The sequence below is a fragment of the Chiloscyllium punctatum genome, chromosome 18 (genome assembly GCF_047496795.1).
Source record: "Chiloscyllium punctatum isolate Juve2018m chromosome 18, sChiPun1.3, whole genome shotgun sequence".
NCBI classification, from domain to species: domain Eukaryota; kingdom Metazoa; phylum Chordata; class Chondrichthyes; order Orectolobiformes; family Hemiscylliidae; genus Chiloscyllium; species Chiloscyllium punctatum.
This window is the reverse complement of record NC_092756.1, coordinates 71,370,826-71,392,671: the sequence shown is the minus strand read 5'-3', so window position 1 is coordinate 71,392,671 and position 21,846 is coordinate 71,370,826. Positions and strand designations below refer to the sequence as shown.

At 45.0% G+C, this 21,846-nt stretch overlaps 1 protein-coding gene across 1 annotated transcript in view; it reads left to right on the top strand.

The window, feature by feature from the left end:
- fam234b (family with sequence similarity 234 member B) overlaps positions 1 to 21,846 on the top strand; it is a 57,902-nt gene that overhangs the window by 5,930 nt on the left and 30,126 nt on the right. Inside the window, exons 2-6 of the mRNA XM_072588437.1 lie at positions 320 to 730; positions 4,792 to 4,908; positions 8,911 to 9,096; positions 16,432 to 16,562; positions 19,154 to 19,313. Coding sequence (XP_072444538.1) covers positions 320 to 730; positions 4,792 to 4,908; positions 8,911 to 9,096; positions 16,432 to 16,562; positions 19,154 to 19,313 — 1,005 coding nt within the window. The remainder of the gene's footprint in view (positions 1 to 319; positions 731 to 4,791; positions 4,909 to 8,910; positions 9,097 to 16,431; positions 16,563 to 19,153; positions 19,314 to 21,846) is intronic.

The window sequence follows — 21,846 nt, the reverse complement described above, 5'->3', positions numbered from 1 at the left end:
CGTCAGCCATGGCCTTGTTGAATGGTGGAGTGGATTCAAAGGGCTGAATGACCTACTCCCACTCCAAAGTCCCATGTCACTGGATTGGAAAGGACTGATGCAGAGTTTAGTATTCTACAGAGCTTTTCTTGCCACATCCAATAGGGTTTGGGAGATGCCTGGATGGAAATCCACTAGCTCAGTGTGAGTAGAGAACGATGTTTGCAGGGCTGGATGACTAAAAGAAGAACACAGAATCCTGTTCGTATAGAGTTAGAGTAGTGAGAGAAGTGAGGGCAACATTGGTGAACATCATTTTCAACAACTCTTTACTTTCCAGGGAAAAAGATTCACGATCTGGGGGAATACGATCCACTCCGGCAAGCTGACAGTGATGACAGCGAGGACGATAGCGATCTCAGCTACCAGAAAAATGGCACCGTCCAGACTGAGGGCAGCGTCGAGGCTGCGTGTGATGGAGATACTGATGCCGCAGTTGAAATGCACACGTTGAAAATGAAACAACGGCGACTGGACGAACCTAGCTCCACGGAGGTCCATGCAACTGAGGTCTCCGACGAGTTTACCGTTAAAGCCAGAACCTCACTCGCCCCTTGCCTGCGGACTGCTGCCTTCCTGCTCACTCTCGCTTTCGCCATGGTCCTTGTTCTGGCCTGCGCTTTCTTCATCCCATGTCCGAGGAGCCAGCCGCTGATGACCTCGTGGAACCGAAGCCTAGGCCAAGCAGCCAGTGAGCAGCGTTCAGATAGTGGAAATGCAATGGCAGCCATGCCTCATGTCATAGAGTATTGGGAAGGGAGGACCAGTACAACACCTAGTGATTCAGCCAGAGAGAATTGCTGCCCTTTGCCCAGTCTTACTTAGGAGATGCTGAGTGAAGTTCAGGCCTAGGGGAGCCCTAATATTTCTCATTACCCTTCACCATTCTGCAGTGGAGACTACACCGGCTGACATCAGACTGCAGCTGTTCCTGTACAGTCAGGCTGAGTACAACCGAAAAAGACTCACTCAAAGGCAAGCAAGTTGCTCTGAATGAAGGACCATTTGCCTTTGCAGCTTTCCTAAGATTTAACAGAACCGATAAGGTGCAAAAGGAGGCCATTCAGCCCATTGAGTCTGTACTGGTTCCTAAAACAACCATTACCTAGTATCAATCTCTTGCTTTCTCCCCGTACCCTTGCACACTATTACTATGTGATTGTTGGGCGGCAAGGTGGCACAGTGGTTAGCACTGCTGCCTCACAGCGCCAGAGACCCAGGTTCAATTCTCGCCTCAGGCGACTGACTGTGTGGAGTTTGCACATTCTCCCCATGTCTGCGTGGGTTTCCTCCGGGTGCTCCGGTTTCCTCCCACACTCCAAAAAATGTGCAGGTCAGGTGAATTGGCCATGTTAAATTGCTCGTAGTGTTAGGTGCAGGGTAAATGTAGGTGAATGGGTCTGGGTGGGTTGCACTTCGGAGGGTCGGTGTGGACTTGTTGGGCCAAAGGGCCTGTTTCCACACTGTAACTAACCTAATGTAATCTAATTGTCAATTGCCCTGTTGAATGCTTCTTCCAGTTGTCACAGAGCCAGTGTTTTGAGTGAACAGACCCCTCCCCCACTCACATCGAATCATACAGCACGGAAACAGACCCTTTGGTCCAACCAGTACAAGACAACCAAAATCCAAAACTAAACTGTTCCCACCCTGGCCCACATCCACCGCGCCCCCCACCCAAACCTTTCCAATTCATTTACTGATCTAAATGTCTTTAAACGTTGTAACTGTACCTGCATCCATCAATTCTTCTGGATGTTTATTCCGCACACAAACTGTGTGTTTTAAAAAAAATTACCTCATGTCTTTTTAAAAGCTTTCTCCTCTCATCTTAAAAATTATTGAACCACTGAATCTCTACAGTGTGGAAACAGGCCATTTCACCCAACAAGTCCACACTGACTCTCAGAACAGCATCACACCCAGGCACACCCCTGTACTCCATCCCTGCAACTCTACATTTCCTATGGCTAATCCACCTAACCTACACATCCCTGATCACTATGGGTAATTAAGCACGGCCAATCCATCTAACCTGCACGTTTTGGGAGGATTGTGGGAGGAAACCGGAGCAACCCCACGCAGACACTAGAAGAATGTGCAAGCTCCACACACAGTCATCTGAGGCTGGAATTGAACCTGGATCCTCGGTGCTGTGAAGCAGCAGTGCAAACCACTGAGCCACCCTGCCGCTCCTAGTCTTGAAATCCCCCATCCTAGGGAAAAGACACCTGCCATTCACCTTATCTAGACCCCTTGTGATTTTATAAACCTCTGTACGGTCAACCCTCAACCTCCTACCCTCCAGTGAAAAGGTCCCAGCCTATCCAGCTTCTCCCTATAACCCAAAACCTCCATTCCCGGTAACCTCCTGGCAAATCTCTTCTGAACCCTCTCCAGCTTAATAATGACATCTACCAGAACCAATAGCTGATAGTAGATTGGGAACGGGCTAGGAATAAGCACTGCTGCAATTTATCAGCAAAGCATTACCCAGCACTCAGCATCTCTTCTGAGAGTGTACAAGTAAGATAACAAATGTAACATTTTATAAGATTGGTTTTGCAGTGTAAAGCAACAGTTCCTGTGGTGAGCTGCAGAGGGAAATGGTCAAGTCTCTTTGTCACCAAAACACACTCTTGTTAATTGACACCAGACCTCTGACCCCTCCTATTTGGAGACTCTCTCGTTCAGACCAGGTTACTCAGGTTATAAACTGCACATCTGATTTATTACACTTAAGAATAAACCACAGCAATAAAACATTAAGCACGAGATTTATAACATTTCAGATTGGCACCAAATCCTTCGCAAAAAATGTGTAACTCTTTGCTAATTCAACAATAACTTGCATTTATATCGTACTTTTTAACATAGTAAAACATTTCAAGGTGGTTTGAAGGAGTGTAGTCACAAAGAACAGAAATCTGTAGAGGGTTGTGAAATTTTTTCAACCTGAAGGCCAGGGTCAGAGCTCACTACTTGAAAACGTGGTAGAAGCAGAAACCCTCGTTGCATTTTAAATTTACTACAGGCTGTTTTTGTGCTGGCAAAGATACATAGACCAAATGTCCTCATGTGCATCCTATGTTTCTGGGAACCCAACAGGTCGTTATCTCAAGTCGTTTAGTGAGGGACAAGGGATTACTGCTCTCCAGAGAAACTAGAGAAGCTCTCCTTGATGCAAAGAAAGTTGAAAGGGAGAGGTGAACCAAATTATGGATTTTTTTTGACAAAGTAAAGAAGGAAAACTGGAAGGAGAGTTGATATCCAGAGGCCATAGATGTAAAGCGATTGGCAAAAGGACCAGAGAGTGGGCGACACGGTGGCACAGTGGTTAGTACTGCTGCCTCACAGCACCAGAGACCCAGGTTCAATTCCCACCTCAGGCGACTGACTGTGTGGAGTTTGCACATTCTCCCCGTGTCTGTGTGGGTTTCCTCCAGGTGCTCCGGTTTCCTCCCACAGTCCAAAGATGTGCAGGTCAGGGTGAATTGGCCATGCTAAATTGCCCATAGTGTTAGGTAAGGGGTGGATGGGTGCGCTTTGGCGAGTCAGTGTGGACTTGTTGGGCCTAAGGGCCTGTTTTCACACTGTAATGTAATCTAATCTTGAAGATGGGTTTTCTCTAATCTGGAATGAGATGCCGAAAAGGCGGTGGGAGCAGCTTCAGTAATAAGTTGCAAATAGAATTAGATGAATATTTGAAAATTAAGTAAATTGCAGGGACGTGGGTTAAGAGCAGAAGTGCAGTGCTTTGCCAGAGCCAGCACTGATGCAGTAGGCTGAATGGCCTACTTCCGTACTATGTGATCCTGTGGTTTCCAGACTGAGCTCTAAATATCCTAACTGAGCAAATACAGCTTGTCTTCTGAACAAATGGGAAAAGCCATGACTTGTGCCCAGTGTTTGCATATTTCATGCTAAATCTGAGCCAGATGATCACCACAGACATTGAAAGTTGTGCCTCCCCTTTAAGAACTCTAGATGCCATCGATTTGCTATAGCTCTGTCTAGTTTGCAGTCTTCCGAACCGATGAGACCCTTATTGTGAACGCTTCCATCATCAGCAGCTTGCTGGTTAATTTTCTTTAAAATTGAAGGCTTTTTTGGGGCACGGTCTTTGGTGGCCTGAATGCTATGTCCCTGGTTTCCCTGGTGAAGTGATGTTTTAGATTGCAGGATAATCAGGAGGTCAGATGCAATGAGAGACACACCAGAGGAGAGCAGAAATAAGGGGAACATCAGGAGAGGAGCAAAGTCTACAGGACCCAGGAGAAATATCTGGCACTAACTGAGCATAGGGCAAAGACCATCATGTGGGGTTCGGCTGCACATCAGCCACATTCTCACTGATTGGCCGCATAGACTCCAAAGGCCTAAATTACCTATTTCGGTTTCCATGTTCCCTGACAGACTGCTGAGAGTTGGTAAGAGAAAACCAGGTTGAGCACACAGGAAGCCGAGTTCTCTATCAGTGAACCACATTAGTTTCAACCCTCAAGTCTTTGTATTGACTTTGAGTAGGACAGGTCTCTCTGCCCACGTCCAGATGAAGCTGCAGCAGGCAACTGAGAGATGGTCACTGCTGCCTAAGAGCAAAGGAACTGTAGGAATAGGCAGAAGATCCCAAAAAGCTTGACCATTTTTAAATAAATCCACCCCGGCTCCATGGGCCAAGAGGCCTTTGCTCGTTCTAAATGTATTTCTGTGTCTGTCCTGTTCATCCAGGATTCTCTCTCTTTCCTTTAGGTTTCCCTCCTGTGATGATGCTTTGGGATGTTAATGATGACCAAGTTTCTGACGTAATTATTTCGTTCAGTTCCACCGGGAAAGTCCAGGGCCAGAGAGGAGGCCTCAGGCCACAAGGTAGCTGGATGGAGTATTTGCTGCAGTTGTGACTGTATGGTGACTAACTGGACAGGAATCCACAACAATCAAACAAAGGCGGCTGGATGCTGGAGATCTGAAACAAAAACAGAAGGAGCTGGCAAAGCCCAGGGCCCTTAGCTGTGTCCGACCCATTTCCTAGACTTATACCCTCACTCCACTTTACTCTCCCACAACAATGATAGGATCCCAATGGTCCTCACTCACCACCCACCAGCCTTTGCATGAAAAGGGTTGTAGACCACCATTTCCATCACCTCCAACAGGATAGCACAACCAGATATGCATTTGCCTTCCCTCCCTTGTCAGCAGGGACTGTTCCCTCTAGGACACCCCGGTACATCCCTTCTCCATTCCCAACACCTCCCACACACCCATGGCACCTTCCTATGCAGTCGCAGAAAGTGTTAATACCTACCTGTACCTCCTACCACCAGCAAGCCTCAGGACAAGCTTAAAGAAGAGTCTCATTCACTCACTCACTCAGCTCCATCTCCACCTAAGTCCTTACACCAACCACTCACTACCACCACCAACCTTGTCTTCAGCATACATACCTGTTCCTCCGACCTGCTATCCGTTCAGATGAACAACACTCCAGACATGAACTCTGCTTTCTTCCGACCGATGTTGTAAGGCCAGTTATGTTTTGCCGGTAATTTCTGTTTTTGTTTCAGGATTCCACAATGTTTTATCAATCACTTTCACTGCATCAATTGAAGTTGCTTTATTCCTTGATAATGTACACTCAACATTGTAAACTACAGAAGGTGTCTGTTCTGTACCAGCCAAGGATCCTACATTTAACTCCTCTTCATATCATAAAGGCAAGCTTTCGATAAGGAATTTCACTGTGTCTCTCAGTATCTCAGTAACACAACTACCCCTCCCCCTGGGTGTGTGTCTCAGTCTCTTGGTGACGCTGTCCCCCTCCATATATTGTCCAGTACCTTAGTAACTCTGTTCCTGGTGTGTCTCCTAATAGTTTGTTCAGATAAACCATATGATTGTAACTAAACGCTGAAGCCATTGCCTTTGTCCTGCCGTAAACTCTTGTTCCCTGACTGCCGTTTCCATCCTTGGATGCTGAGCCAGCCCAACTGCACTGTTCGTGTTGTTCTTGACTCCAAGATCCCCCACTTCTACCTCCATTATATTACCCACTGCCACATCTCATCTGCTACTGAAAGCCTTATTCCTGCATTTATTACCTCCAATTGATTAGTCCATTGTTCTCCAGGCCAGACCCCCATCTTCCAATCAACATGCGCTCATCCAAAACTCTTAATGGCTGTGTCCTAACTCGCATCATGTATTTTTCCACCTTCCGTTTGCACATTCATTGGGTCTGGACTGACAACACCTCCAATTTAAAATTTAAAATCCTCCACCTTATTTCTCTGAGGTCAGTCCCTTTCCTTTTCGGTAACCTCCTCCAGCCCAATAGGAATTCCAGGTCTCTGAGCTCCTCTAATTCTGGTCTCTTGCACTTCCCAGTTTTAGTTGCTCACATTGGTGGCTCTGCTTTCAGCGGACTCTGGAATACCATCCCTGAACTTGTCTCTATCTCTCTCCTCCTATCACCTTAAAACCTTTGACCAAGATTTTGGTCATCTGCCCTGATATCTCTTTCTGTGGCTGTTTTAATAACATTCTTATGAGTATCTTGAGTATTTTATTACAATTAAAATTTTATGAAAATGCCAGCTGTAGTATGGGCAGATGCTTCTGGGTTTGGTGATAGTCAGTTGTCTGTCTGGTAGCTGACCAGTCGAATCGTGTTTGTTTAAGTTGAATGAGCTGAGCCAGAGTCTGTATGGTTCTCTGACATGAAGACAGTAAAGAGGAACATAATGACCTCCACTGGGAAGAAGATGACCTGTGACAAACAGGAGTTTCAACACTGCAGTCAAAGAGAGCTGGAAAATCCCTCAGTGATCTGTAAAAGCAAGGCAAATTAGCAAAAACAAAAATCCGCACTTTGTTTTGAAGATGTGGGTGTATTGTAAAAGCTAGCAGAGCTGCCTGACAGCACCAAGTGTTCTGAACAAGATATAATGTAACCTTTCATTCCTGCAACTAGGGTAGCTGGTTGCCTGGATACAAAAAAAATAAAGTAGGCCAATCAGTTTAAATTATACCCCAAAAAATGCCAACCTCTAATCAAGTTTTGAATTTAGTATATTGACAATATTAAAAACCAATGAAACAATCTGATGCTTTGAGTTATAAGACCGGGAAAAATTGCACAGTTGGAGGAGAACTGCCAAGCTACCAGCTTGTGCCTGAAAAATAGCTCTCTTAAAGATACCTTTATGATCAGTGTCCTGTGAAACAGAAATCCCTAAGAAGAAAAGAAGACAGAGGAAGATGTAAAGAGAAGATTCGACCGCTGGCTGGTTTTGAAATTTGAATTTTGATAAATCCTCATCAGGGGATGTTAATCAGATGAGTATTATAGAAGGGAAAGTAAGAGGTAGGTTAGAGGAAGGAATTGTAAGTAGTAGTTAGTTATTCTCTGTTAGACTTTAAGAAATAAAGTTGTTAATTCTTACTTAATAATTTGGCCTCGAATTTTGACAGATTACTGGGCAGGATAAATCTTTTCTGTGCTGCTGGTTTAAATTAAGCAGGAGGGTTTACCTCATGATGTAACATTTTAAGCTTGTTAAGAAAACCATTCTGTAAAAAGTGTTAAATGTTAGATTTTTTAAAAATGATCTAAATCAGTATTGGTTGACCACTGAAAATTGCCTTCTTGAGCCACTAACTAAAACCACTTTCAAGAGAAGCTGCCTAATAACAGGTTTTGGATTAGTGGTGCTGGAAGAGCACAGCAGTTCAGGCAGCATCCGAGGAGCACCATGTCCTGCATTTCCTCTGCCATGAAGCTCTTCAACCATGTCCTGAAACAAAATTGCTACCACAGCCACATTTGCTTACCTGAACATCCACTAATATCATTCATTGCATCCATTGCTCCCGATGCGGTCTCCTCTACATTGGGGAGACTGGATGCCTCCTAGCAGAGCGCTTTAGGGAACATCTCCGGGACACCCGCACCAATCAACCACACCGCCCTGTGGCCCAACATTTCAATTCCCCCTCCCATTCTGCTGAGGACATGGAGGTCCTGGGCCTCCTTCACCGCCGCTACCTCACCACCAGATGCCTGGAGGAAGAACACCTCATCTTCCGCCTCGGAACACTTCAACCCCAGGGCATCAATGTGGACTTCAACAGTTTCCTCATTTCCCCTTCCCCCACCTCACCCTAGTTCCAAACTTCCAGCTCAGCACTGTCCCCATGACTTGTCCTACCTGCCTATCTCCTTTTCCACCTATCCACTCCACCCTCTCCTCCCTGACCTATCACCTTCATCCCCTCCCCCACTCACCCATTGTACTCGATGCTACTTTCTCCCCACCACCACCCTCCTCCAGCTTATCTCTCCACGTTTCAGGCTCTCTGCCTTTATTCCTGATGAAGGGCTTTTGCCCAAAACATCGATTTTGCTGCTCCTCGGATGCTGCCCGAACTGCTGTGCTCTTCCAGCACCACTAATCCAGAATCTGGTTTCCAGCATCTGCAGTCATTGTTTTTGCCTAAGAACAGGTGCCAAGGGGCCTGCATTGTGCAGCAGGACTGATGGCCTGATCCTCAAAATCGGTTGGTTCATCTGGGTTTCCTGCTCACAGTTGCTCCTACTGGTGGCTGGATATTCCTGGCCATTGGGCTCACAGGGCAAATAGTTGCAAGGCCATCTTTTCCCTTCCTGGTGGTGGAACAGACTGCTAGCATGTTGTTACACTGGCTGACACCTGATTAATTGGCAACTCTGAGGAGAGGGACTGGAACCAAGAGGCAGCCAGAGAAATGGGAAGCTTGCAGCATGGTGGTTCATGTATATAGTGGAGGAGCTGGTAACTCAGGATGCAGGTGATACGATGGATTGTCTCATGGCTTTTGCTTTTTCTGCAGCCGCGTTGAAACTTCACACGTCGGTAGCAGTGTTATCTGGGGTTGATGGCAGCGTACTGTGGACATCCCTGGCTCCAGAGCGACTGAAGTTTATCCAGTGCGGCATCGGCTACCTAGGAGGGCCGGGTTCTGTCTGCCTCCTGATTGGAATCAGTCACATGTTGAAGGCCGTTAATAGCAGCTCAGGTACAGCATCTCCCAACAGTGACACTCTGGAGACCTGTCCTCAATGCCGTGTGATATATTAGAATCTTCGCAAGTTTTCTTTTTGTTGAAGGTGGCTGTGCAATTAACTGGCGCTCAGTCCCATGGAATGCCAGGACCTGAGATTTGTCACTACCGTTTTACATCTCTACAACAGTACTCTATGTTAAAGAAATTGCTGGAAAAGCTCAGTGGTCTGGCAGCATCTGTGGAGAGATCTCCACAAACATTGCGAGACCTGCTGAGCTTGTTTCTGTTTTACGGCATCTGCAGTTCTTTCAGTTTCCATGTTAAAGAGCGCACTCTACGCACCTACAAATTAAGAGAAAAAAATACACCTTTTGGCATCTCAAGTCTGGCCTATTGTTTGATAGCATCATGGCTGATCCAAGTGTGGCCTCAAATCTATTTTCCTGCATATCCACAATCCCCTTGACTCATTAGTCAATATCTATTTAACTCTGCCTTAAAAACATTCAATGATTCTGCTTCCTCCACAATCTTAGGAAGAGAATTCTTGAAATAAACCTTTTTACCTCAGCTTCGTCTTAAACCCCTCATTTTAAGACTGTGACCTGTTGTTCTAGTCTCTCCCATAAGTTGAAGCATCCTTCTAGCATCAGTCCTCCTCAGAATTTTATATGTTTCAACAAGAGCATTTGTTCTTTTAAAACCTGCATGGATAAAAACTCGTCCTGTCCAACCCCCTCCCCGCTTTCATCCAAGGAATTTGAACTTTTTCTGTACTGCTTCTGACACAATCATATACTTCCTTAAATAAGGAGACCCAAACTGTACACAGGATTGCTGGATGTAGTCTCACTAATGCTTTGTACAACTGTAGCAAAACTTCCCTGGTGATATGTTCCACTCCCTTTGCAATACCATTTGCCTACCTAATCACTCTCTGCACTTGAGTAATAACATTTTGTGACCCATGTATCAGCACACTCACGAGACTCCAGCAGGCGCAGAGGACTGAAAACCAAGCTATACAAAAGTGTAAGTATTTTCAGTCACCAAAATAGTCCATTTCTTTCTCTTTCCTAATGTTACCTAAAAAGAAATGGAGTTCCACCAGGCCTTCCAATAAACTCAAAATTAACACCTTTTATCATTGGCAAACTTATTCTGCAAACAAGTGGCAAGGTGGTTTTAATGTGAATTAGAAACAAAATGTACTGGAAATCATTGGATCAGGCAGCATCTATGGAGAGAGAGCAAGGTAACGTTTAGAGTCTAGATGATTCTTCAGACTCAAAATGTTTGCTTATTTTCTCTCCATGGATGCTGTCTGCCCCATTGTGATCTCTAGCATTGTTTGTTTCAAGTACAGATTCCAGCATTTGCAGTAATTTGCTCTTACAATGTAAGTTAAACCATGTGCCCCTTTAATCCTGAATACACTCCCACATTCATAATTCTGCAGAGCTATTACAGGTGGAGAAAAAAGGTGAGGTACAAGGGGTAAAAAAAATCAAACACTCCTGTAGGTCAAGTGGTGAATTCCGATATCAAAAATAAGTTGACCTCTCTCGGTTCCTTTTGATGAGGTCTGATTGCTAACAGTTGCAGAATAATGGAAAATCTTCCAACAAGGTTTCAGATTCAGCCGAGAAACAGAGATGCTGATACTTGAAAAACTTTTCATAAGGGTTTTTATCAAACTACCTCACTGAGAAAGATATAGAGAGTATAAACCGAAAGAACTGCGAATGCTTTAATCAGAAACAAAAACAGACACTGCTGGAAAAGCTCAGCAGGTCTGCCAGATTCAGTGGCGAGAAATCAGAGTTAATGTTTCAGGTCCAGTCACCCTTCCTCAGAACCCCAGAAGATATAGTGTGCTACTTTCAGCCTAAACGCTGACGGTTCAGGACTGAGAGAACACAGCTTGCCCTTATAAACCCCTCCTGTAACTGCTCACAACTTAATATTTGTGAAATAAAATAAAACACCCATTACCTCACTCCAGAGGCTGTTGCTAGACGATGGCAGCATAGATTTATTAGGGTTTTTCAGGTCTGTTTTCTCAACAATTAAAGCAATAAAACCCTTATTTCTCTTTAAAAGCTTTGCTGATCAAAGTCACTAGTTTTTTTTGTGAACAGCTAATGAAACACTTCGACTTTCCAAGTCCAAGTAGTCACATGATAGCCCTTTGCAATCCAGCAATGTCCGTTCCTTTCTGTAATCCAACTCTCATTCCATAATACAGGCCTTCTGTACTGAAGAGTTCCTAAATATACCCTCTAGAGGACTAATATTCACTTTTGTTTTCCTTTTTAAATTCCTGTAGGAACTCATAGTCTCTGAGTTTTTAATTTCTAGCCCATTTGCTTCCATACTGTAAAGTCTGTCATATTGTATTTTGGTTATTCTTTGCTGTTTTAAACATTCTGGTCAATTTTTTTTCAGCTGCTGCTTTGAATTCTATGCTTTTCCAATTCAATGGTATCTTTAACTTTCTTGTTAGCTAATAATGAACCATCCTTCCCTGAGAATCTTTCTACCTCAGTTAAATGCATCTTTCCTGTGTGTTATGAAATGTCTGCTTAAATGTCTACAACTATATTGCTACTGATCTATCACTTAACCTACATATTCAGTTCACATTAGCTAGCTCAGTCTTTAAAGCTTCATAATTGCTCTTATATAAGTTTAAAACCCTAATCTTAGACTCACTTCTCTCCCACAAACTAAACTATGATGCCTGGTATGTGCCAATGACTTTACGATCAGGTCATAAGTTATTCCTATCTCAGAGTCATACAGCACAGAAACAGATCCTTTGATCCAACCAGTCTATGCTGACTATAATCCCAAACTAAACTAGTCCCACCTGCCTGCGCTTGATCCATATCCCTCCAAACATTTCTTATTCGTGTGCTTATCCAATTGGCTTTTAAAGTTGTAAGTGTACCCGCATCCACCATCTCCTCTGAAAGTTTACTCCACATGTGAACCACTCTGTTTTAAAAAAAACACCTCTCATGTCTTTTTCTTTAATCTTTTTCTCTCAACTGAAAAATATGCCCACTTATGTCTCATCGAGCATTACCAAATCTAGAACAGCTTGCTTTCTGGTTTGCTTTAGAACTTATTGATCTTAGAAGCTGTCATAGAACATTACAGCACAGTACAGGCCCTTCGGCCCTTGATGTTGCACTGACCTGTGGAACCAATCCTAAACTATTCCATTTTCATCCTTATCTTTATCCAATGACCATTTAAATGCCTTTGAAGTTGGCGAGTCTACTACTGTTGCAGGCAGGGCATTCCACACCCAACCACACTGAGTAAAGAACCTATCTCTGACATCTGTCCTATATCTATCACCCCTCGATTTAAAGCTATGTCACCTCCTGCTGGCCATCAGCATCTGAGGAAAAAGGCTCTCCCTGTCCACCCTATCTAACCCTCTGATTATCTTATATGTCTCCATTAAGTCACCTCTCAACCTCCTTCTATCTAAAGAAAACAGCCTCAAGTCCCTCAGCCTTTCCTCGTAAGACCTTCCCTCCATACCAGGCAACATCCTAGTAAATCTCCTCTGAACCCTTTCCAAAGTTTCCACATCCTTCCTATAATGCGGTGACCAGAATACTCCGAGTGTGGCTGCACCAGACTTTTGTACAGCTGCAGCATGACCTCGTGGCTCCAAAACACAATCCCTCTACCAATCAAAGCTAACACACTGTATGCCTTCTGAACAACCCTATCAAGCTGAGTGGCAACTTTTAAGGATCTATGTACAAGGATGCTGAGATTTCTCTGCTCCTCTGCATTACCAAGAATCTTACCACTCGCCCAGTACTCTTTATTCCTGTTGCTCCTTCCAAAGTGAATCACCTCACACTTTTCCACATTAAACTCCACTTGCCACCTCTCGGCCCAGCTCTGCAGTTTATCTATGTCCCTCTGTAACCTGCAACATCCTTTGGCACTATCCGCAACTGTACTGACCTTAGTGTCATCTGCAAATTTACTAACCCATCCTTCTACGCCCATATCCAGGTCATTTGTAAAAATGGCAAACAATAGTGGCCCCAAAACAGATCTTTGCAGTACACCAGCAGTAACTGAACTCCAGGATGAACATTTCCCATCAACCACCACCACCCTCTGTCTTCTTTCAGCTAGCCAACTTCTGATCCAAACCGCGAAATAACCTTCAGTCCCATGCCTCTGTATTTTGTGCAATAGCCTACCATGGGGCACCTTATCAAACTCCTTACTGAAATCCATATGCACTACATCAACTGGTTTACCCTCATCCACCTGTTTGGTCACCATCTCAAAGAACTCAGTAAGGTTAGTGAGGCACGACCAATGTTTCACAAAACCGTCTTGACTATCCCTAATCAACTTATTCCTCTTGAGATGATTATAAATCCTATTTCTAAAACCTCTTCCAACACTTTACCCACAACCGAAGTAAGGCTCACTGGTCTATAATTACTCACCTTAAAAAATGGGGACAACATTTGCTATCTTCCAGTCTTCTGGCATTATTCCTGTAGACAATGTTGACATAAAGATCAAAGCCAAAGGCTCTGCAATCTCCTCCCTGGCTTCCCAGAGAATCCCAGGATAAATCCCATCCAGCCCAGGGGAGTTATCTATTTTCACACTTTCCGGAATTGCTAACACCTCCTCCTTGCGAACGTCAATCCTGTCTCATCCAGTAGCCTGCGTCTCAGTATTCTCTTCGACTCTGTCCTGAAAGCACTCCTAAATTTGTCAGTCTGATTTCTTCAAACCATATATTGATTTAAAATCACCCAGGATTATTGCCATACCTTTCTCACAAGCCCCATTATTTAGTCCTGTTACCCTGTCTTACCTTGCGCTTACAGTAGCGGCCTATAAATTACTTCCACACTGACCTCTTTGTTATTTCTTCACTATCCCAACTGATTCTGTACCTTGCAACTCAACACTAAGACAAGCTCTCACTATTGTGTACTTGCCATTCTTAATTAATAGAGCTACCCCTCCAACTTTTCCTACGTTCCTTTTTACCAAAATGCCATGTTCTGTTGAACATTAGAGTTCAGTGTTGGTTACCTTGCAACTATTTCTGTATAAATTGATGTTCCCTTTCCAAATCAGATGTCCTGAAGGGTACAAGATGAAAAGCATTGACTTGGTGTCTCTTTTTAGCAATATTTAAGGTCTGATGGCCATGAGCAATGTTTAAATTCTGTACCTACTAAGCAATGTCTACCTTTACTTGCTGGGACACTTTATGCACTCTGTCCCTTTCTATCATGTTTTCGTTATCCTAATTGCAATTTTGCTGCCTTACCTTGTCCTCTCCCTATATTTTATCATAGGCTCCCTCACTTAAACAACTTAGCTTAAAGCGCTCTCTACTAATGTAGGTATGCAACTCACAGAACACTAGTCCTAGCACTGTTCAGGTGAATACTACCCCAGTGTTACAACTTCCACTTTCCCCAAAAATGATGCCAGTGTCTTAGCTCTAAAAATAATCCAGGCATTATTGTCTTGGAAGTTTTGCTTTCTAACTTGGCCCCTAGCTTTTCATACTCCTTCTTTACTAGTCCGACCTGTGCCTTTGGTACCCTGTAGACATGAAAACTGCAAGTAACACAGTTGGAATCTAACTCTTGGCTAATGAGAGCTGTTTCTATCCTCCTAACTGTACCATCTCCATACTACTATAATGTTCCAATTAACTCGGTCGAAGTCAGAGAGTGGTGGTAGATGGTAAATATTCAGCATGGAGTCCAGTTACAAGTGGAGTTCCGCAGGGATCAGTTCTGGGTCCTCTGCTGTTTGTAATTTTTATTAATGACTTAGAGGAGGGAGTCGAAGGGTGGGTCAGTAAATTTGCAGATGATACAAAGATAGGTGGAGTTGTGGACAGTGAGGAGGGCTGTTGTCGGCTGCAGAGGGACTTAGATAGGATGCAGAGCTGGGCTGAGGAGTGGCAGATGGAGTTCAACCCTGCCAAGTGTGAGGTTGTCCATTTTGGAAGAACAAATCAGAATGCGGAATACAGGGTTAATGGTAGGGTTCTTGGTCAGGTGGAGGAACAGAGGGATCTTGGGGTCTATGTACATAGATCTTTGAAGGTTGCCACTCAGGTGGATAGAGTTTGTAAGAAGGCCTATGGAGTATTATCGTTCATTAGCAGAGGGATTGAATTCAAGAGTCGTGAGGTGATGTTGCAGCTGTACAGGACTTTGGTTAGGCCACATTTGGAGTACTGTGTGCAGTTCTGGTCGCCTCACTTTAGGAAAGATGTGGAAGCTTTGGAGAGGGTGCAGAGAAGATTTACCAGGATGTTGCCTGGAATGGAGAGTAGGTCGTACGAGGATAGGTTGAGAGTTCTTGGCCTTTTCTCGTTGGAACGGCGAAGGATGAGGGGTGACTTGATCGAGGTTTATAAGATGATCAGAGGAATAGATAGAGTAGACAGTCAGAAACTTTTTCCCCGGGTACAACAGAGTGTTACAAGGGGACATAAATTTAAGGTGAAGGGTGGAAGGTATAGGGGAGATGTCAGGGGTGGGTTCTTCACCCAGAGAGTGGTGGGGGCATGGAATGCGCTGCCCGAGGGAGTGGTAGAGTCAGATTCATTGGCGACCTTTAAGCGGCATTTGGATAGGTACATGGATGGGTGCTTAATCTAGGATAGAAGTTCGGCACAACATCGTGGGCTGAAGGGCCTGTTCTGTGCTGTATTGTTCTATGTTCTATGTTCTAACTCCACCCAGTCTGGAGACCTCCTGGATCACAATGCCACGGTCAGTTTGCTCATCTACCCTGCTGACCTGCACGGAGCTTGCCAGAATTCCCAATCTCTCAGATGATAGCAAGGGCTCAGGCTCTTCCTCAGCTACCTGCCGTGCTTACAGTATACCCACCAAAGTCCCTGACTATGGACCAAATCAGGTCATCCAATCCTTGGGGAGTCTGACCACTTCCTGCAGCAGAGTATTCAGACTACTTGTCCCGCACCCAATGTGTTGCAGTGTCTACAGCTTGTCTTTTGCTCAATGACTCTGAGCCAGTTCCCCTCAAACTGCATAACATTTACTGCAAACATGTTTGCTTTGGATCATGCACATGTTGATGACCTCCATAGGGCACTGTGTTACAGAGTTTTCTATCTATGATGGTACCTTGTGTTATTTCAGGGCTCTGTCTCTATTGTCCAGACTCTCTTGTTTCCAAAGCACACTCTCTCTGGCTGGGCACTGTGTTACAGAGCACTCTGTCTGTGACAGTGATATTGCAGAGCAATCATTCTCTTTTTAAGGAATCAGATTTGTTATTTTTCAGGAAGTAGCCTGTGGGAAATGAAGAGCGTGTACCGGTCCCATCAGATTCCGGCCACCCCAGCAGTGTTGCTTCCAGACGTAGACGGTGATGGATTCACAGACTTGCTGCTTGGGAGCAGACCTGCTGTACTGGTATGGACCAACACTCAGCCTTCGATTGACACAACTGCAGAGCTCCCAGTGAAATAGCCAGAGGATGGCATCCTCCGCAGTTAGGGTGGTAATCACCCTTCATGCCTAGTAAGTGCTGGCTTGGTTCAGTGGTACTGCTCTTGCCTCTGAGTCAGAATACTCTGGGGTTCAATCCCCATTCCAGCATTTGGACACCCCTTGAGCAAATTCAGTGTGGGAGCTCTCCTACTTGTTTGCCTTCCTTCTGTAAGTTAAGGTGAGAAGCCTCGGTAGAAATTTACCCCATCGCTGACAATCATGTGCTGTCCTGAAGGGGTGTGAGATTGTCAGGCGTGTCCCATCTTTGGGGAGATGTTAAACCTGGTTCTGGTGGACATAAACAGAGCAGGGAGTTCTCTCATTGCCTGAGCCAGCATCCTGTCCAAAGATAGAGCAGACTTGCTGAGCAGTTACCCTGGTTGTTTCTGGGATCTTCCTGCGCGCATAGGTGTGCACAATATTAACCACAATGTCCCTTCACAAATGGCCCATCAGATGTTTTTGAATATCAGGAAGGGATACGGTAAATACATCATCTTTAGTTCTGCACTATCCTAGTTTATCATCTCCCTGATGTCACTTTCTCAAACTGTGAGCCCACTCATCAGCCTGAGATGGTTTTCTTGCATTTGGGTATGTTACTCGGTTAAAGTGAGGATAAAAATGATATCCTTTCCCGTCATCTCTGGCCTTTGGTGATCAGAGTTGTGTTCTCACTGTGCCTGTTCAGGGCAAATATCTCCTATCCCAACTAATGCCAAGTATTTATGCAGACTGCGAGTGTGCTCCCAGACTCGGGTAAACCTGCCTGCTGTTAATACTGTGATCTGTCGGCCACGTGAAATGGCCGGTTGCACTGATCAAATAACAGCTGTAACAACAATCTAGCAAAAGATGCCGTGTTTCCTGCGGGTGCATGCAACAACAATTTCCTGTTTTTCAGTATCAGGGTGAGCATAACATGATGGGTATTTAAGGTACATCCTCCTATCGGTCCCTCAAGAATACTGCTGCTCTCTGTTATACTCCCAGTAGCCAATTGGTGACAGAAGATTCCACAGCCTGTCTGCAACTGGAGGGTGACATTTATTTGTAGAATGAAACAGTACACATATATATCTCCTGAGTTCATTGAACTATTGTGTCAGTAATATTACTCAGTGACCATCCAATCAAAACATTCTCCCTTATGTCAGTAAATTAATTTGGAACTATTAGATTAGATTACATTACAGTGGGGAAACGGGCCCTTCGGCCCAACAAGTCCACACCGACCCACCGAAGCGTAACCCGCCCATACCCCTACATTTACCCCTTACTTAACACTACGGGCAATTTAGCATGGCCAATTCACCTGACCTGCACATCTTTGGACTGTGGGAGGAAACCCACGCAGACATGGGGAGAATGTTCAAATTCCACACAGGCAGTCGCCTGAGGCAGGAATTGAACCCGGGTCCCTGGCGCTGTGAGGCAGCAGTGCTAACCACTGTGCCACCCCAATTAACTCTGAACTCCACTGTTGTGGCACCTTGGATGTGTTATAGCTTTACTGAAGCAACTAGTGGATCTTATGGGGTTTACCTGTTTTTAACTAATATTCTTCCCCCCTCCATGGGCTCTAACTATGCTTTAGAAACTTGCTCCACTTGCCATTCTTGTCATTCTGGCCCAGATCTTCTGATAGGACGATAGTTGTTGTTGAAGCTGAGACTGGAATGATGCTTTGGACATTGTGGACATCCCAACGCAGCCGGGAGTTGCTCGGGAAGTTGAATATTCCAGTGAGCGATTCTGTGGTGTGTGGAAACCTCTGAAAGTGTATCCAGGTCTCAATTAGAGGTTTCAGAAGGTCCTAACTTGATCATCTTAATAGCTAGCTGGGAAAAGTTAGAGGAGCTAAAATCTGTTATGACTGTTGGCTGCTGACCCTTTACCTACTCACCGCTGCTCCCCTCTCAAACGAAGTCAGCTCCCACTGCAGAAGGGGCACAGTCTCAGCACTGATCCACTCCACTGACTGCTGCATGTGACTGCTGCACTGAATTGAGTTCCTTCAGCTCAGAGAGGGGTTTTTTTTGGCCTGAACATTTGGTCAATAAACTCCATTGCAGGCAAGCAAGCGACTTTTCATCCAGTCTGGTTTGGAAGTAAGGATTCCGATCTAGAAGGGGATATCCCAGACAGAGCGTTCACACTAATATGGGACTGGGACTAATATGGGCCTTTAGAGCCTGACCAAGTGACACTGAGAGATTCCTGTTTTAAAGGGTGTGAGTGAACCCGTTCACTCTTTCTGACAGCTTCACTAACGTCTCCTTCACTAACGTCATATTCTTAAAACTAAAAGGTCAGTTCTCAGGGATTCAAAGTCACGTTCTCTGGGTTACTAATCCTGGGGTTTGGATTCCTGTTCCAGTCACATAATGCAGCTCACTGAGAAGGAGGTGAGTTCACTCCGATGGGAGGGAGGAGTACAATCACCAGTGAATATCCAAGTCTTGCTGCACGTGATTCTAACAAACCTGTTTCTGTTTCTGTTTCTGTTCCAGACCAGTCGGCTTCGTGATATCTCCTTTGTGTTCGTGTCAGGAGCAACAGGGGCCCTGATTGGCCGGTCAGTTTCTTACAATGTCACCGGTGAGGGCAAGCTGATTGGTCCAAAGGCCTACGTGTCTGGCGGAGGCACGCTGTACGTTCTGTTTGGCTATGGTAAGCAGGAGAAAGCAAACTAGTTTTCCCTGATCACTTCCTAATGTTGGACTACTGTTTCCCACCTGGATCCTCAGCTCCTTTGTGCCACGCCTATCTGAGGCCAAGTTCTTGGTTATTGTCCGTGCCATCACACACTGTACCATGCTGCCACTTAGATGCCAGTTTGCAGCACCATTCCCCATTCAGGCTAGACTCGAACCTCTGGTGTGAGACTATAAGCTTCATGCAGCTGGTGCTGAGCCAGAATGTTGGGATGTAGAGTTGACCTTCTCCCATCACCAAGGTCAGTGTAAAATGCTGAGACTGTCACTCCCACACTGTCACTTGCTGATCCCTGCACCGACTGCTACAGTCAATAGTAGGGAAGACCTTGAAGACCCTTCATTTCTTGTTAAACTCCCCTGATGGCCTCCTGCTTTTTCTGTGCTGTGTGGTTCTATGACAGTCTGTTCTCCTCCTTGATTCCATTGAATGGATGGCTGGGTTGTGATGAGTTCAGTTCCCACACTAGTTGAGGTCACCATGAAAGGCTCTGCCTTCTCAACCTTACCCCTTGCTTTAAGGCATAGTGACCTTCAGGTTGAACTCTCCTCCAGTCACCTCTCTGTAATGTCATGCAGCCTGTGGGCTTCTGGGACTATGGTTACTTCAAATGCCATCTGTTACATAGAAACATAGAATATAGGAGGAGGGAGGAGGCCATTTGACCCTTCAAACATGGCTGATCATCCAACTCACTCTCCATGTTCCTGTTTCCTCCCCACACCTTTTAGATCCCTTTAGCCCCAATAACTATATCTAACTCCTTGAAAGCATTCAATGTTCTGATCTCAACTGCTTTGTATGGCAGAGCATTCCCAGGCTCACCACTTGCTGGGACAAGAAATTTCTCCTCATCTCATTCCTAAGTGACCTGCTATGTATTTTTAGACTGACCCTTGGTTCTGGACTTCCCAGTCGTCGGGGAAAATCCTTCCCGCCTTTACTCTGTCTAGTCCCGGTTAGAATTTTGTACCTTTCTGAGAGAACCACCCACCCCCTACAATTCGTCTAAGCCCGAGTGATTATAATTCTGACCTATCCAGCCTTCATATGTCACCCCTGCCATTTCAGGAATCAGTCTGTGTATGCAGCAGCTGCACTTGCTGCCAACAGCTTCATCATTCACAGCTCCGCCTTCTGCCATTAGATCAGGTCTTCTAAAGTGGCATTCCTGTAATCTGTCCACTTCCTTCCTGCTTTTCTAAGCTTCCATGGAGGCCTTCTCATCGCTAGTATCTCTACACTGTCCTCTCTCGCCTGGTTTCGCTTCCTGCTCAATGTGCCTTCTGTACTTGAGCCTAAGAGACCGTCTGTCTGTGTGGCTCCTCAGAAATCTAAATTTATCTTTAAAGTGCGTCGGATGAAAAAAACGTCTGCATGTAATAAGGAGGCATTAGGGAGAAAAGCCTTTAATTGGATTAAGTGTGGTTTTGCAGCTAGTTTCTATTTCAGCATTAGGATGCCGTAGAGTCACAGAATAGTTTGTAACAAAGAAAGTTACAGCATGGGAACAGGCCCTTCGGCCCTCCAAGCCTGTGCCGATCCAGATCCTCTATCTAAACCTGTCACATATTTTCTAAGGATATGTATCCCTCTGCTCCCTGTCCATTCATGTATCTGTCTAGATACATCCTAAATGACGCTATTGTGCCCGCCTCTACCACCTCCACTGGCAACGCGTTCCAGGCACCCAGTACCTTCTGCATAAAGAACATTCCACACATCTCCTTTAAACTTTTTCCCTCTCAACTTGAACTCATGATCCCTAGTAATTGGGTCCCCCACTCTGGGGGGAGAAAGCTTCTTGTTATCCACCCTGTTTATACCCCTCATGATTTTGTAGACCTCAATCAGGTCGCCCCTCAACCTCCGACTTTCTAATGAAAATAATCCTAATCTACTCAACCTCTCTTCATAACTAGCGCCCTCCATACCAGGCAACATCCTGGTGAACCTCCTCTGCACCTTCTCCAAAGCATCCACATCCTTTTGGTAACGTGGTGACCAGAACTGTACGCAGTATTCCAAATGTGGCTGAACTAAAGTCCTATACAATTGTAACACGACCTGCCAACTCTTGTAGTCAATGCCCCATTCATTGAAGGAAAGCTTGCCATATGCCTTTTTGACCACTCCATCGACCTGCATTGCCACCTTCAGGGTACAGTGGACCTGAACACCCAGATCTCCCTGTACATTAATTTTCTCTAGGGCTTTTCCATTTACTGTATAGTTTGCTCTTGAATTGGATCTTCCAAAATGCGTTACCTCACATCTGCCATTTCTCTGCCAAACTGTCCAATCTATCTATATTCTGCTGTATTCTCTGACAGTCCCTTCACTATCTGTTACTCCACCAATCTTAGTGTCATCTGCAAACTTGCTAATCAGACCACCTATACCTTCCTCCAGATCATTTATGCATATCACAAACAACAGTGGTCCCAACACACACACCTGCGGAACACCACTGGTCACAGTTTTCCAT